General features: G+C 57.2%; 1 protein-coding gene across 1 annotated transcript in view; it reads left to right on the top strand.

Moving 5' to 3' along the window:
* Positions 1 to 16,819, top strand: part of PTPRN2 (protein tyrosine phosphatase receptor type N2) — a 702,618-nt gene that overhangs the window by 134,769 nt on the left and 551,030 nt on the right. The window contains 1 exon segment of the mRNA XM_061198224.1: positions 15,269 to 15,382. Coding sequence (XP_061054207.1) covers positions 15,269 to 15,382 — 114 coding nt within the window.

Here is a 16,819-nt window from a genome sequence, read left to right as displayed (position 1 = left end):
GTAAAATATACATAACATAAAATTTACCATTTATTTTAACCTTTTGGGTCCATAATTCTGCGGCATCCAGTACATTCACATTGTTGTGTAGCCATCACCACCATCATCTCCAGAAGTTTTTCGTCTTCCCAAATTAAAACTCTGTCCCCATTAAACACAACTCCCCCTGCCCCCCTCCAGCTGCTGGGACCCACCATCTACTTTCTGTTTGTATGAATTGGATCACTGTAGATGCTCATATACGTGGAATCATACAGTATTTGTTCTTCTGTTGTAGCAGGTGTCAGGATTTCTTTCGTTTTTCAGGCTGATTCATGGATGGACCACATTTTGTTTATCTGTTCATCCATCAGTGGACACTTGAGTTGCTTCCCGGTTGCTGTGAACATGCAGGTACAAATATCTCTTCACGTCCCTGCTTTAGATTTTGGTACATTAAGTAATTTCCATGGGCCAAGCATTCTGGTAAGTGGGACCCACCTTCCCTACTGCAAGGGGACAGGTGGGCAAATGATGGTTCCAGAATGCAGGGCTCACTGGACACCAGGGAGGGTGGGAGATGCTGGGGGTCGGAGGGGCCAGGAGATTGAGTCCTGGAGGAGTGGTGAGCCAATTCCCAGCTGCACGGACTGGACCCCGGCATGTGGAGGGCGTCCTGGGACTGTTGGGAGGGGTGAGGTGACACAGGAGCCTCCAGTACAGCAGGTCCCCACTGCTCCCCCGGTGAGCGTGCAGGACGCTGAGGGAGGCGAGACCAGGGCAGTGGAGCTCCCGACCCTGCACTCTCAACGTCGGGAGGGTGAGGGTGAGGGTGAGGGTGAGGTCGTCTCCAGGATGCACCCTAACACATTCCCTGAACACGTGGCGCCTCGCTGGGTCTGGGGGAAAGGCACGCCCACACGTGCATCGCCATCCCAGGAGAGCTGGGCTCCTGGCGGGCCAGAGGGTGGGACCCTGAGGCGAGGCTCTGGCCTGGGGTCTGCTCCCCCTGGACTGCCCTGAGGGGAAGGCTGGTGGCCACAGAGCCACCCTCGCCCAGTGCGCCTCCCCAGCCACTCGGTCCTCCTTCCACCAGCTTGAGGACAGAGCTGGGAGCAAGGCGGGGAGAGGGTCTCGGTGGGTTTGACCTTGGCTGGGGCATCCTCCTGAGGCTCGAGCCAGGGGCAGACCCTCTGGGCTTCCCAGACTCGGGGCTGTGAGTGGCTCGGCTGGGTGCCCCTGGGCTGGAGGGCATATATGTGGGTGACTTAGCGTGCAGGACCTTCCATTCTGAGGAGCTGCCTCAAGTCTGTGAGAGCGGAGGGGGCAGGGGAGTGGGGAGGGGAAGAGGAGGAGGGGGGAGAAAGAGGGGGAGGGGGAGAGAGAGAGAGGGAGGGGGAGAGGTGAGGGATCCTTATGATAATCCTGGGTATGGACAAGTTCCCTCCTCCCCCTCCCTCCCTTCCCTCCCCCTCCCCTCCCCTCCCTCCCCCTCCCCTCCCCTCCCTCCCCCTCCCTCTCCCCTCCCCTCCCTCCCCCTCCCTCCCCCGTCCCTCTCTCTGGAAGGTGGGCGAGACCCTCTTCAGTAGGTGGGACAGGAGTGGGTGCAGAGGCACGTGATGGATGGCTGTTTTTGAGTAGCTGTCTCCGTCCAGATAAGATGAGGGCTAACAGATTCCGTCCCCGTATCCCACATAATGTGCCGTTTTCGTTCAGTGCTGCTCACAGCCCTCAGCGCCAGGCCTTTCTGTTCTTCTCTGAATAGTCAATGGAACGTTCAGGGCTGATAAGAGAGGCGGCCTGGTTCCCTGGCAACGGGCTGGAGCAGAGGGCTGCTGATGGGAGATTAGCTGCCTCAGATAAACCGCCTTGCTTCCTGCTGCTTGTCTGTGCGCCCAGGACAGACGGCAGCAAACCCGAGAGCCCGCAGAGGTTTGGGTGGGATCTGAGCTCCCAAAATGAAGTTTGCTGAGTGCCCTTGAGCCAGCCTTGGGCGGGTCTATCTGCCAGGAGGAGCCTGGCCTCCCAGGACCTGGAGGTGGGGCTGGCCGGCTGGTTAATCCTGTTGCCTCCAAGAAAAGAACGGAAACACGCGGACGCTCCAAAGCCTGGCCGGTGTGTCAGCCCGGGCCAGGCCCTCGCCTGGGGGCAGGGACACCCCACCCAAGAGCTTGCAGCTGAGGCCTGCAAATCGGGCGCAGTCAGTGGTTTGGTGTTTGCTTCTTTATCTTTTAATTGTCTTTCTTCCAGTAAATGCCCTTTAGTGTAGTTGAGACCCTGCCGGCGTCTGGGAGCTGTCTTCCTGCACACAAGCCCCGCGTCCACTCCACTCTCCTCTGCCCTTGAATCTTGGCTTTTATTTCCTGGTTGTTTGTAAAAGAACGTGGAATTTTATAATTGGAAGAGAGGTTCAGATCATTTGGTTTGTTATTTTCAGAAACAAACCAACAAAATTCAAACCCCAAACCCCTGACGACCAGAGAGGCTCAGCATAGGGCGGAAGTCACACAGTGTCTGGGCTCCTCCAGGCTGGGACCCGAAGGTGCTTCCTGCTTCCCAGCAGCGATTTCGAGGGTGACCATGATGCGTTTTGGTTGGTCTACGTGAACATTCTTTCCCCGGGACAGTCCATCTAACTTCCCCATAGAAAATGCAGAGACAATTTGGCTATTAGAAATTGTACTTTAGCTTTTTTATTACGTTATCACTTGTCCACATATCTGACTCCTAGAGAAGACGTGAGGCTCCATCTCTATCTCTGCATTTTCTTCTCTGCGAGGCTGGTGCACGTTGAGACAGGCCTCTTACTCACTTACTCAGAGGCATGCCTTGGGCCTGTGTTGCAGGCCAGCACTGGGTTTGTGCTAGAATTCTGGTCGCCTTTCAGTTGGGAGTTTACTGTCATGATTTTTAATTCTGTTCTGCTTTCCTCTGACGACAACAGCAACAAAAGTAAGGAAGCAGCAACGAGCTGTAGCGTGAGTCGGATGAATTTGGAGTTGAACTGGGAAATCCTAGCCGAGGGGCAGAGGGAAGCAGGCGTGCTGCCCTCAGCGGTCAGGCTGCTGCACCGAGTCTTACATTTGCCTGGAGTCCCCAGCACGTGGGAGAAAAGGGGAAAAACAATAGGCTGGATGTGGTTTTCTAAAAAATATAAACGTTCACATGTGAGGTGAAACAAAGAGGGACGAATGACTCAGAATCCAAGGAGGGTTTTGTCAACAATTCAGCAGTCAAACCGGCTTTACTGTCCTTATGCGCAAAATGACCACCTTTTACGTTAGCTATCTTGTATCCCAACAGTGAGGATTTTAATAATTTATTGAACTGCCACAGAGGCAGAGCCACGAAGACATTTGGCATGGGTGTATGTGTGTGAAAGAGTGTGAAAAAATTCTCCACCATAAAAAAAGATTGGGCTTAAGGCTCAATGGCTGTGACCTCAGTCCTGAGAATGAGACGCCTGGAGGCTGGTCAGTGCTGGGTCCTGGGAGCTGGGCAGCGGCCGAGGGGCCGGGCTTGCCCCCGTCGGGAGCCGGCTTCTTCTCCACGGTCTCCGGGGCCACAGGCGCGGCACTCCTCTCCGCCTAGAGTCCTCTGGATTTCGTCCCCTCCGGCGGCCACCTGTGCGGATAGCAATCCCCGTGGCGTCCAGGTGGTGGACACCGGATCTTGGGCGTGGCTGAGCAGCTCTGCAAAGCCCGGTGTTTTGGGGACTGGGATGAACCTCTCGGGCCGAGGCCCCCCCGGCTGCTAGAGGGCAGCACCGCGCGGGTCTCTGGCCGTGGCGGCCGCCTCTGTTCAGTTGTCTGTTCGGCCACAAGTGGACAGACGGGCCCAGTGCAGGGGCGAGCAGGTGCTGGCGGGGGCTGGCTGCCACTCTCGGAAGGGGTGAAAGTGGGCAGTTCCTGCTCTCAGAACAGCTGCAGTGCAGAGGCTCCCGGTGCCCCACGGGCTTTCACGCAAGCCCAGAGCGTTCGAACCAGCATGGAGCTTGGAAAATATGATTCAGCTGCCGTGTTTTAGGAACTGAGGCACAGAGAAGGGAAGTCGCATGCCCGGGGTTGCACAGCAGGCTGGCGGCAAAGCTGGGACTGGAGCCTGTTTCCTGCTGTTGTCTCCTCGCCTTTTAGTAGAACTCGGGTATGAGGCAAACGCAGCCCTTCAGGCCTGAAGCGAGCATGAACTGCAGCTTCAACGTCGTACTCAGCAGCGTGGAAGCCGTCCGACCAGGATCTTCTTAGGACTTAGCCCAAAGCGGTGTGTTGTCTTTCCACCCAGACCTTAAATTTTACTCTGTTGTCACCTGCTGACGGAAAACCGCGGGCACCGAAGCATCAGACCAGGACCAAGGGTGAGGGTGGCTGCAGGCGGCGCGCGTCCTGGTGGTGAGCGGGGGTCAAGGACGGCGGCGACCCGGGCAGGTCGCCCAGCCCCTCAGGACTTAAGCCTTCTGGTCTGTAGGACGAAGGGGCCTGAATACAGTACACGCTACTGCTCTCTTCAGCTCTGGTTAAAAAACCCCTGTGTATTCCAGAACCCCGGGGTGTGGTCTGTGGGCTGAGGTGCGGAGACCCAGCGCTGTGGCCGAGCATCGGGCAGGCGGCCAGGCCGGGGTCTGGCCGTGGTGGGGAGAGAGCAGAGGCCAGGGCGAGGGAGGAAGCGGCTCAGAAAGCTTAGTGCCTCCACTGGGAATCCGTTACTGCTCCCGCCTAGACGCTCCGATTCCGGCAACTGGAAGCCATCCTTCATGATGCTGAGTTGGGTTTTCTTTGCAGGAAGGGCTACGCTTTGGAGGCTCAGGTGTGATTCGGCCTTGATGGTCAGTGCTGTGCTCAGGATCCCAGATGCCAGCTCCCACCGGCCGGCTCTGAGGCCCAGAACTTTCTGTGGCTGCGCCCCAAACACTTCGGTCTTCAGGGGCCAGAAGTCCCTAAGGAGTTTAGCTGCAGCCAGGCGTGGGTGGCGGCCTTGCACAGACCCGGCCCCGCCTTGGTTCTCGGTGATCACTGGGAGGCCGCGGCACCGCGCCGAGCCAGCGGCGGGGTCAGCAGAGGAGGCTCCCGGCGTTTGGGGGGCCTGTGCGCCCTCTTGTCGGCTCTGCGCGGCCGGAGCCTAAACCACCGCGGAGGAAGGCCTCCAGGTCACGCGGACGGCCTGCCATGTCGGGGTCCGGCTGTGCGGGGGCAGCCCCGGGGGGAGGGGGTGGCAGGGCCCCCGCCGGCCCGTGGCACCCACCAGGCTGCTGGCTCTGCCCTCTCCCACCTCCCCAGTGCGTTCCTGAGGCCGTTCCCCCGGAAAAGTGCGATGCCCCCCGGGGTCCCCAAAAGGTAGCTTTGGTTTTGTTTAATGGGATCCACGTGGGTCCTGGAAGCTGGTTCTGATGGGATCTGGTTGCCTCAGCACGAGGTTGCACAGTTCACACCTGGGGGTGGTTCGGTCAGCAGCTGACAGGCGTCTCTCATCCCAGGGTCTCGCTGGGAGGAGGGGCCAGGGCGCCAGCGCCCAAGCGAAGCCGGAGAAGCGTTGCCTGGCTGGCTGGGGGCTCTCCCAGGCCTCCGCCTCCCTGTGTGTGTCCGGGAGCCCTCCAGAAGCGGGCCTGCTGAGCCACGTAGTAATTCTACATTTAAGGTTTTGAGGGACTTCGTACTTTCCGCCGCGGCTGCACCTCTGTACATTCCCAGCAACACTGCACAGGGACTAGTTGTGTAGATTGTTGGCTTTTTGAAGAAAAATCGTATTTGTCTTGATACTTTACCTAGATTGTTAGTTTCTTAAGAGCCGGGTTCCTTCGAGTTCTCCGTTCTGTCAGACGCTGAGCACGTGCATGAGTCACGGCAACTATCGGATGCTTTGCCTTTGATTTTGTTTCCTTGGGAAACATGGAAGCAGCTGAGCAGTGAGGACGTCCCGGCCTCATCCTGCCCTCAGCCTGGAGCTGAGCTGGGAGCGCTGGCGTGGCAGGGCTGACCGCAGGTCTGGGGGCAGCACCGGTCTGTGGGTCCCTGTTTCAATCGGGGGAGCCCCAGCTGCCTCAGTAACCCCGCGTCTCGGCGGTCACCACGGTGGAGCTGCCCTCGCTCGCCTCAGCCCAATGGGTGGGAGGTGCCGCCTCCAGGATGGCCACGTGCAGGGGTGGGGAACGACCTCCAGAAGGCCGTGGACGCTTCCTGTGGCCGGGGGCGACTTGGCCGAGGTGCGGAGTCCACAGAGAGCTGTCGCTGGTGCCCACTGGCTACAGGAGCCACGTGCTGGCCAGCCTCTTCTCCTTCCGTCCTGGATGTGGGCTCGGGCAATCACAATGGCGAGGGTCCTTGAGCTGCCCGAATCTGAAGCAGCTGGCCCTGCTCCCCACGCCCTGGCTGGGTGCTCCTCGTCACAGCCACGCAAGAGAGCTGGTGTGACAGTAGAAAAGAGCACGGGCGCTGGAGCCAGCCTGCCACTTCCTGTGTGACCTGCGGCAAGTCGCTCAACCTCTCTGGGCCCTAGTTTTCCCGACAGAGAAAGGGGACCATGATAGCTTAGACCACTGAGGACTGTCATAGGATTAACCGGGTCGAGTGTGTCAGAATGGGGCCTGGCACTCCGTAACCATCTGTAAACGTTCACTCTTATTTTGAGAGTTGACGTACACGGAACTGCAGGGATTTTAGAGAACAAGAAACTCCATCACTGCAGCGTAACTATGACGACCGCGTTTTCTATGTCAAAAACTGGGATCACATTCTGAAAGGAGGCTTGTGCTCTGCTGATGCCAGACAGCGCAGGGAGGCCATTTGGAGGATCCTGGCTGGACCCGCAGGCATTACGGTGGGAGCTGTGGCTGTAACTTTGTGTGACTCCCGACCCCCTGTGTGAAGTGGGCTGATGGGGCCCATGTGCAGCACGTTCCTGGGAGTATGGCTGGGACTCGACGAGTTATTACAAGTAAAATGCTCAGGAAAGCGCTTGGACGGGAGCAGGCTCTGTTCTTTGCTGTCTTCACGCTCTCCCCACGCGGGCGGGCCTGACCTCTGCTTGGCTGTGCCCTGACCCCCAGCCCGGCCCCTTGGCCTGGGGCTCAGTACCAAGTTTACCTTCCCGGACCTCATTCCACTTTGGGGGGTGGGGAAGTGGACCACTGACATTTACAGAAGAGGTGGTGGGGTGTCACCACCTCCTGAGCCCGGGGGCCTGAGGCCAGTGGGCAACTCAGGACAGCTCAGGCCTCTTTCGGTCCCCGGCCATGCCGTGCACACGCTGCCCCATCACAGGAGCCTGGAATTGTGTTCCCCGAGAATAGAAGGTTTTATAGCTTCGTTGCAGAAATGTATGTGGAGGATATTTTATCAATTCAAAGAAAAGTTTTTTCTCTTCTCTGGAGAATTCTTTTCAATGGGGTAGTGGTTCCGGGCTGCTGTTACTTTTCTCTTCTCCAAAAATATCTGGGGAGGACTTTTTTCTTGCTGCTGCACCCCTGGGGCTCTGAGAGAGCAGTGGGTTCCTTCCTATGCGACGGTAGTGTAAGAGGTCCTGTGGGATCAAGGGAGCCCTGGGCAGCACGGTGGGGAGGCCCAGGCTTCCTTGCAGGGCAGCTTCTACCGGGAGGGGTGGGTGGGGAAAAGCCTGGGGTTCTGAGGGGTCCCAGAAGGGGACTCAGGAAAGAATGAAAGGGTGCTCCAGCCTGGAACATCAGGGCACTGGATCCCGGGGCTCCCCGGGCTGGCCTGCGAGCCTGGTGCAGGTGGCTGTCTGTAGCCGGGGAGATGACTCTGCCTGGTGGTGGACTCTGCAGACGGGGTGCTGCAGACCCTGGCTTTGCTTCTCCAGGGGCGAGGGGTGTGTGCGCGCCTGAGGCCTGATTAACGGGTCGCGGGCTGGGTGCTGAGGGGGCAGGGATGCCTCTGCGGTGGGCCCCTTGCTGTGGCCTGTGCTTGGCACTTCCTCTGTGGTGACAGCTGTCCCGCCGGGCGTGAGGGCCGCCTCCGATCCAGAGGGGAGGGACAGATGCCCTCGGCCCGTCGGGCTGAGCCTGCGCTCTGAGCAGGGGTCTCCCGCAGGGCCCCGCACAGGGAGGCGCGCACGCGTCTGTGAAGCCCGGGGTCCGAGGTCCCAGGCTGGCCGAGGTGGAGCCGCGAGCGCGGCGAAGGTGAGGCTCGTGCGTGTGCGCCCCGCCCTGGGAGGGCTCCGCGGGGACGAGGCCGGGGCGGTGCGCCCGGTGCCCTGAGGGGGACACGGCACAGGGTCGGCGTGGGAAGGCTCCCGGCTGCTCTTCCGCGTGTGCACAGCGAGAGCGCGCAAAGCTTGTGCGACTGTGTGCACACGTGTGGCGGTGTGTGAGTGCACCTGTGTGCATTCAGTCGTGAGCGTGTCAGCTTGTGTGCGTGCACAGGCGTGTGTGCGAGCCTGTGTGTGTCTCGCTCGCCTGCCTCCCTAGTCCCAGTGGCTGGCGCGGGTCCGGCGGGGCGTCCCCGGCCTGAGCGGCAGAGCTGCGGCCGGGCTGCCGAGGACCCGGCGCTGCATGCGGGGCGGGGCCGTGAGGGTCGATGTTGCTGCTTTGTCCTTCCTGCCACCTTCCCGCTGGGAGAGGGGACAAGCAGGCCGTCTTACCAAGTGTGACGGGCAGCTCTGCGTGGGCGGAACGCGCAGCAGGCGTGGCCCGCGGGCCGGGCGTGGGCCGGGTCCCCTGAAGGCGCCGCCGGAGCCCTGCCATTTCTGAGCCAGGGTTAAATTCCAAAGGCCTGGGAGGCCCCGTGGCCTCGCCTGCTGTGCCTGCCTGCCTTGCCCTGGGCTGCTGTAGACAGATTTCTGTTGTTCCTCTCATCCCACGGCGGGTCCCCTCACGAGGGGCATGAACGTGAGTTTGGTGTCTACTGTATACAGTGTTTTGGGGACCTGCATGATGCCACAGCATGCGATCACCTGTGGTTGTAGAAAGGAGCAAGGCTGGTGCCCACGCAGGCCTCGTGGCCTTCCTTGCGAGGGAAGGACATCGCCTGTTCTTCCCTCACAAGGAATTCTGACGCAGATGATTCATATGATGTCTCTCACCGGCCCCATAATTATTTTAAAGCCACCTCTGGTGCACCCTCATTTTCAAAGACTTTATAATTGTGGCACCTTTGCTGCCTAGCTCTTTTTGCTCCAAAATCAGGAACATGGATTTTGAGGTTTCCAGGGAACCAAGATAATACGTTTACACGTGTGTGTTATGTACGCGCATAAACTATTCACACAATTACTGAGCAGCTGTGTACATTGCAATAATTTGTAAATGTGCCCTCAGCTAATTAGCCCACTCTGAGAGTCTAGGTTAGGTGATCACATCGTCTTTAATAATCCCCCGTCCTATGATCTCTTCTGAAAGAGATAATGAAGCAATGTAAAAAAGACATGTAACAAACAAAAACAGGCAAAGACCTTAGAAAAGGAGGAAGGAGAATGGAATATTATGGGAGCAAAGAAAATATTTACTTCCCTGAAATGAACAGTACCAAAGCCTGCACAACTGAGAAAGGTTGGTAACCTGAGAAGAGCTGCCTGGTGGGCCCAGGCAGAGAGGGTCCTGGAAGGTGGAAGGCAGTCCATCCCAGCGCTGGGGTCTGGGGGGTCCTCCCATGGTCTCAGGATAAAGATGGCAGTGAAACCGGGGGTGACTGTTCTCAGGTGCACGATTAGGTTCCATAGGCTTTTTTCTTAGAAGGTCCTTTAACGGAAGCCCGAGGCACATCACTGAAGGGATACGTAGCAAAAACAGTTGTCTCAGGGGGAGCCTAAACCGACTTGTTCCAGCCCGTGGCTGCCCGCTGGCCTGACCTGATGGCTCTGGGTCATTCTCTGAGACACCCAGCACGCAGCAGTCCCTGAAAGCCACAGCATCTTGAGGGTGAAGGCTCAGCATCTCCAGGTGTCCCTCCCCCAAGCAGAGGTCCACTAGGACCACCTTCTCCATGTGTGAGGCTGGGAAATGGATGTGCTCGGGGGGAGCCAGCACCTGAGCCTGAGAGCATGAGAGGGGAGGAGACGTAGTGTTGGCTGAGAAAATATGGGGACACGTGCTCCTCGTTTGCTGTCCCCATCGTGACCCCCTCTGTTTTGCCTCAGTGATTCGGGTCCTTAATCCAGCCAGGTCATCTGCTGGGAGTTGAAGACTTCTAAATCTACGTGCGATTACAGCAAATTAGGGTTCTAGCTAGTGGTGTTATACATTTCTCTGGGCATCTCTGTTTTATTCCAGGCAAAGGGAAAAACACCAGTTAATCAGATACAGATATTTATTTAATCCACAGGGGCTGCAGAGTGCAGTGTCAGATGCTTGGGAGGTTTAAGAGGCGGGAGCTGTGACGCCTGCCTTCTAGGAGCTCAGGCACTCCTGGACCAGAGACGTATGTTGGTGCCCAAGGGTTGGGGGGCGAGGGGGGTCTTGTCGACATGGAGATGGGAGTGCATGTGTGTGCACACGCATGTGCTGGTGAGGCTGGCGACATACGCAGTCACACATTCTCAGGGGGAAGTGATCTGGAAAGCTGGTCCAGGAGGAGGGCCTTGGGATGGGCCTGCACAGGTGTTGAGACAGTGATGGTTATGAATGAAAGTGACTTTTGCCTGTGGAAACAGTGCTCCGAGGAGGGCTGGTTAAAACACATGAACAGACAAGATAAACAAGCAGTTTTTTCACATTCTTCCCAAAATCCAACCAAAAAATTGTTAATGTTTTCCCTTTCCAGTGGAAGAAATCAGCCTCCCAGTTCTAGGTGACTGAGAATCAGAGTGTCTCTAAACAGAGCTTTTGCTCCCAGAACTTCTGGTCTGTGGTGCTTGGTTGGCTGGGAGATGGCCATCTGCTTTCTCAGGGCCTCAAACATCCCTCCCATTCCTATCCTTAGACCCATCCAATCTCTGGTCCCCAGAGGCAGTGGCGATCAGTCTTCTGCTCTGCAGAATAAATGGGGGATGTGGGGACAGCTTCGGAATTCCGCTGAGTTCCCCAAGTTTGGGAAGTTCAAGTCCATGCTTGCATCTGTGGTTGCTGTGGTCACCTCCCGCAGAGGTCTGGGGGGTGACATCCCCCTGGAAGGACGCAGCCTCGCTCCCCTGGAGGCCCGTGGGCAGTGCTTGGGGCCAGTGGCCGTCAGGAGGCAGCCGCTGTTTCCCCACCTCTGCCAGCCAGCCTCACAGGGCTTTGTTACTGCTTTGGAGAAACACACGTTCTGTGAGCCGCCTCTCAGAATATCCCCTTGAGCCCAGAGCCTCTCTGGGACGCAGACACGGGGGTGGGACCATCCTGTAGCTGGGCAGCATCGGTGTCCTGCGGGCTCACCTCCGAAAAGGCTACGGGTCTGTCTAGTTCTTCCATCTCCACCGCCCTCGCTGAGCCACCCCCTCTGCACGGGCAGCTCCCTTCAGCCCCGTGGCTCCTGGCAGAAAGCGGCCCCTGCCTGCAAGGCCCTGGCAGCCTCCTGCAGCTCCCGGAGGAAGGCCGAGCCCTCCCCACGCCCTCATGTCTGCCTTACCTGCCCGGCTTGCTCCAGCCTTGGAGCTCTGTCCCTCTTGGTCCCAGAGCCCCAGTGACCAGGCGCTTCCCTCCCTCTGCAGGTCCAGCTCCCCAGCCTGCAGGTCCTCGCCAACCCCGCCCGGGCCACCCCGTTCCTTAGGTGCCGCTTCTCTGGGGCCTCTGCCTGTGGCACGGGGCTGGTGTCCCTTCTTCGTGCTGTCCTCGTAGCCTGTCCACTGTGGCCCACATCACAGTTAGAGGTGAATAATTTGCATGTACTTAGTGCTGTGTGGCCATCTGCCCTGTGAGCTGCAAGCCCCTGAGAGCAGAGCCATTTTGTCCATCTTTGCCCCGCGTGCACGTCCCACGGCTGTTCTGCCTGTTGGTCCAGCGGGACGTTAGGGCAGGGCCATGTCCGGGGGTCGGGGCAGCACAGAGCAGTGTGCATGGGGACGGGTCTACTCATTGGAGAGGGAAGGGGCCTCACAAACTCGCTGTGGACACGGGACCGGACGAGCTCAGAGGTGTGCCAACGAGAGTGTACGCCGTCCTCCAGCGGAAGCAGAGAAAAAAGTAGTGAAGTTGTTTGTTGAGGAATAAGTGAGGGAACCAGGTTTCTGGGACAGAGGTATTAGAAACATCTGTTTCTGGGATGAGTTTAGAGGTTGGAAGAGCAGCTTCCTTGTTCTTGTGGTGAGTTTGGCAGTTAAACAAATGTTAGAGGCTGTGTATCTATACACACATACATACATGTGGACACCAATGCACACACATTATACACATAAACATGTACGTCCACAGTAGACACGTATACACCCATACACACATGGAGGTAGACACATATACATACACAATACATGTACACATATACACACATTCACATACATACAACACACATCTACATATGCCTACACACATTTGCAGTCATGAAAACACATACATGTAGACACACAGTGCGTAGCACACACATGTGCATACACTTATACCTTGGAGTCCTTTAAATATGGTGGTAAAGATGAATGACGTTGTTGAAAAATGCATTTGGTAAAACAATAACGAGCACAGTACACCTACTAGAACAGCCCAAATCCAGACGCTGACAGCACCAAATGCTGGCGAGGCTGTGGAGCAACAGGAACCCTCACTGCTGGTGGGAACGCAAAGTGGGGCAGCCCCTGGGAACGAAGGTTTGGTGGTTAATTACAGAACTAAACAGACTCTTACCATAGGGTCCAGCAACTGTGCTCCTTGGCATTTACCCAGAGGAGCTGAAAACATGTCCACACGAAAACCTGCACATGGATGTTTATAGCAGCTTTATTCATAACCGCCCAAACCTGGAAGTAACCAAGATGTCCTCTGGTAGGTGAATGGGTAAATAAACGGTGGTGCCTCCAGACAATGGAATAGTATTCAGTGTTAATAAGAAATGGCTGTCGAGGCTCAAAAAGACATGGAGGAACCTTAAATGAATATGACTGAGTGAAAGAAGCCAGTCTGAGCAGGCTGTATTCTGTATGATTCCAATCATATGACATTCTGGACAAGGCAAATTTATGGAGACAGTGAAAAACATCACTGGTTGCTGGCGTCAGGGAGGAGGGAGGGAGGAACAGGTGGAGCACAGAAGAATTCTAGGGCAGTGAGAATACCCTGTATGACACTGTGATGGTGGACACATGTCATTATGCATCTGTTCAAGCCCATAGAAGTACAGCACCGAGAGTGGACCCTAACATGAACTATGGGTTCCGTATGATGATGGCGTGTCATGTAGGCTCATCAACTGTAACAAATGTACCATTTGATGGGAATGTTGATAATGGGGAGGCTGTGCATGCATGGGGGCAGGAGGTTTATGGGAAATCTGTGTACCTTCCTCTTAATTTTGCTGTGAACCCAACACTGCTCTGAAAAATAAAGTTTATGAATTAAAGAAAGCTACTGGGACAGCGTCTCTACCTCATCAGCAATGGCTAGAGTCTAGGGCCAAAGAGCGTCCAGGGTTAGCTTTCAAACAACCCAAACAATTAAATTATTAGCTAAAACGAATTCTGAAAGCGCAAAGAATATTATGTATTATGTTATCTATAGTCTAAATATATGTTTAAAAGAAAGGTTTCAAGAAAATCTAATGAATATTTGTCTTAGAATATATATACAACGTTGTACACCACAAACCAAATTTAAAGAGTGATGCCATTACACTTCAGAAGGGAAATAATTTACTTGGAATGCTCCAAAACAGAGACGAAATGTCTTTGCCCCTTTTCCTCTGTGACCACCCGAGTGATGGGGTGTTTCCTGCGGGAGGTGCTTCTCAGACGCGCCCTGGAAGCGGGGTTACCCGCAGGCGTTTAGCTGGTCGCTGATACAGACCTGATTTCTCTGCCTGCCACTCAGCTCAGCTCCTGATCCCTCTCCGAGGCCCAGGTCCCTACACTCCAGCCTCGGTTTTCTCAAAACGTTGGGTTGGACCGTCTTAATGCTCCTTCCATTCCCTGGTTTCAAGATATTTCCATTTGAAGAGGGAAATGAAAGTTCCGGGTGTATTCTGAAGAGTTCTCACTTTTCTCTCCTTGCCCCACACCCCAAGCACACCACCCACTGGCATGGAGTTCTTTGCATGAAACAGAATCAGAGAACAGGGACACTTATCGTCTGTGTTCCAGCCGAGCAGACCGTCCATCCTGCTGGGGGGTGGCAGTGGGGAGGAGACCCTCCCTCGGAGACAGCTGTCCCCGGATCACTGGTGGCAGTTGGGTTAATTTCAGCAGCGCTCACTGGGGTGGTGGGGGCGGGTGGCAGAGGCTGAAGGTTGAACTCCTCACGTGGCTGTCGTCTGCCTGCTCCCAGCAGCCCAGCAGCCCGGCAGGTCGCCTCCCGGATTCTCCGGGCTTTGCAGAGGCCCACAGAAATCCAGGAGGTGCCTGCGAGAGGACACTTACGATGATTCTCTGCTGCTCACGCGGGGCCGTCCGTCTTAAGCACATGTGGAATATCCGAGCAGCAACTACCGGTCATCCTGGTGCTGGGCAAATGTGCTTCTGCTAATTAAACTGGTTGCATTTGAAAGGCAGTGAACAATGGAAGCGCTTTCCCCCTGCGCCCAGCCTGACGCTGTCGATGCCACCCTGGGTGAGGCCCTGGGTCCTGAATTAGCCTTTTGTACCCAAGGCGGTGATTTGAATGTTTGAACCCCCATAGGAAGCTTGTCTCAAAGTGAACAGTTCGCTGAATAAGGACTAATTAGGGTCTAAATTAATTAGAAGGTGCGGTTTGAAAAGATGTTGATGAGCAGAGCCTGTCATTTCAGACAAATAGGACAGAGCAGGATAATGGGTCCCCATGAAGATCTCACCATTCCTGCAGCCCCCCTTCTTCACCGCGTACTCGGGAGGCCCCCCGGAAGCCAGCCCTGCCGGGGCTCCGTGGCCCCCGCCACCAGTGCCTCCTGCAACCTGGCATCCTGTTTCTCATCTGGAAGACCGGCCCTGAATACTATTGACCTTTTGGTCACTGGAGAATCAGGAGCAAAGCTTCACATCAAAAGTGTGAAAGTCTCCGGTGGCAAATGACGAAAAGGCGGGGGCTGGGCAGGGAGGGCTGGAAAGTAGACTGAAAACCCAAACTACGCTGGACTCAGCCTTTGCATCTGTGGCTTCCATGATGCCCTGCTTTTCACTTAAAACACTGTTACTTTGCAGGTGTTTCTGATCCTGGCAGCTCCTCGGAACCTCACCGCGGGGCGTGGCCAGGGCTTCCTGGCCGTCTGTCTGTCTCCTCTCTTACCTGACCTGCCTCCCTTTGTTGCAGACGGAGTGTTTGGACGGTGTCAGGAGTTCCCAGCCGTAGACGTGCACCACTACGAAGTGTCGCCAGGGGTCCTGCAGCACCTGACAGCCACCCTGCGGGCGCTCTCCCGCACAGGTACGCAGGCCTGGGCCCAATCCGCGTCCTGGTGCTGGGCCAGCGGCCGCCACGGCGCCAAGTGCTCAGCAGACATGTTGCCTCTTCTTAAAAACCCTCGGCCTCGTAGGTGGTGAGGAGTTAGGAAAGGGCCGAGCCAGCCAGCGTGTGATGGGCGGGGGGCAGGCGGCCTGGGGCCCTCCTGGGTTCGAGGTGGTCCCGGCAGCCGTGGCCGGCGCTGCCGGTCAGTGAGGGTGGAGGGGTGGCCGTGTGTGTCGCTACAAAACGGCCGCGCCGCCGGGGCCCCATTCCTAGTGTCCCAGCCCAGCCGGCCGGCTGCTCGGTGGCCCACGGTCAGGCGTGCAGTCTTGAATGAGGCCCAGGAGCAGGCCAGGGGCAGCTTCCTCGGGAGACGCGTTTTCTGCAGAGGATGCACCCTGAGGGCCTGCCCTGTGATTCACCCGCCGCGGCCTTCCCGCTCCTGCGGCATCGGGCCTGCCGTGGCCCCTCCGAGCGCAGGCGTCTCACCCGGGCACGTGGGACCGTGGCTGCCTCCTGCCCACAGTGTCCCCGGTGTCCCGGTGTCCCCTGCACGAGTCCCGTGAGAGGAAAGGCGATCAGCGCCCCAGAGCCCCGGACGGCGCCGAGGGCTGCAGCGCTGACAGATGGCGGTGTGGCTGGCCCGGCCCCTGAGAGCGGGCTTCCTCTGATGACCGCTGCCGCGGGCGGGGGAGCAGGTGCCGTGGGCTGTGCCACTCGCTCCGGCAGAGAAAACACGTGGCGGCGGCAGCGGTCGGCCCCATGCGGGTCCCTTCGTGGAAGCCACTGCCGTCCTCCAGGACACGCCGCCGTCCGCAGACGGCGTGGGAGTCGTCACCCTCCTTGGTGGCGGCACAAACCTCTGCCGTCCCTCCGGGGATGGGATGTTGCTTTTGGTCTATGATGTCGTAAGTGGAAACTGCGGCGTGGGGTGGTCCTAAGTGGAGGTACTTTGAGTGCCTTTCCCACGTGATACCCTCACTCCGCAGGTCAGGGAACAGGGTGGGGATTCTGGCAGCCGCTGAGTGTGTGCATTCCAGAGCCGGGGAGTAACCACAGGACGGGTTTGCTCCCCTGCCCCGTAAGCCCCTCTGTGCCTGGCGGGCCTTGGTGATGTTTTGGGTCTTCCGGTGTTACTGTCAGTTGAGAGCCAGTGTCAAGCGGTCCCTGAAGCGTCTGCTGACGTCCTTTTCCTCCGTGCACAGCTGCCGCGGTAGAAGGCTGCAGGTCCCTTTTGGGGGCTGGGGGAGATGAACAGGATGAGCGTCTGGCTCGTGTAGCAGAGTCTTTCCTCCAGGGGGCCTGTTCCCACCCATCCTTCAAGGGGCTCTGGTCTGTGACATGGAGTTTCCAGGTGTGGAAACTGGTGGAGGGGCTGTGACTATTTTGGCGATTCAGTGGATGTAGAACTTTCCTGCT

This window comes from Eubalaena glacialis, chromosome 8 (assembly GCF_028564815.1).
Source record: "Eubalaena glacialis isolate mEubGla1 chromosome 8, mEubGla1.1.hap2.+ XY, whole genome shotgun sequence".
NCBI classification, from domain to species: Eukaryota; Metazoa; Chordata; class Mammalia; order Artiodactyla; family Balaenidae; genus Eubalaena; species Eubalaena glacialis.
Note: the sequence above shows the minus strand (reverse complement) of the source record. Positions and strands in the feature narration are given on the sequence as shown.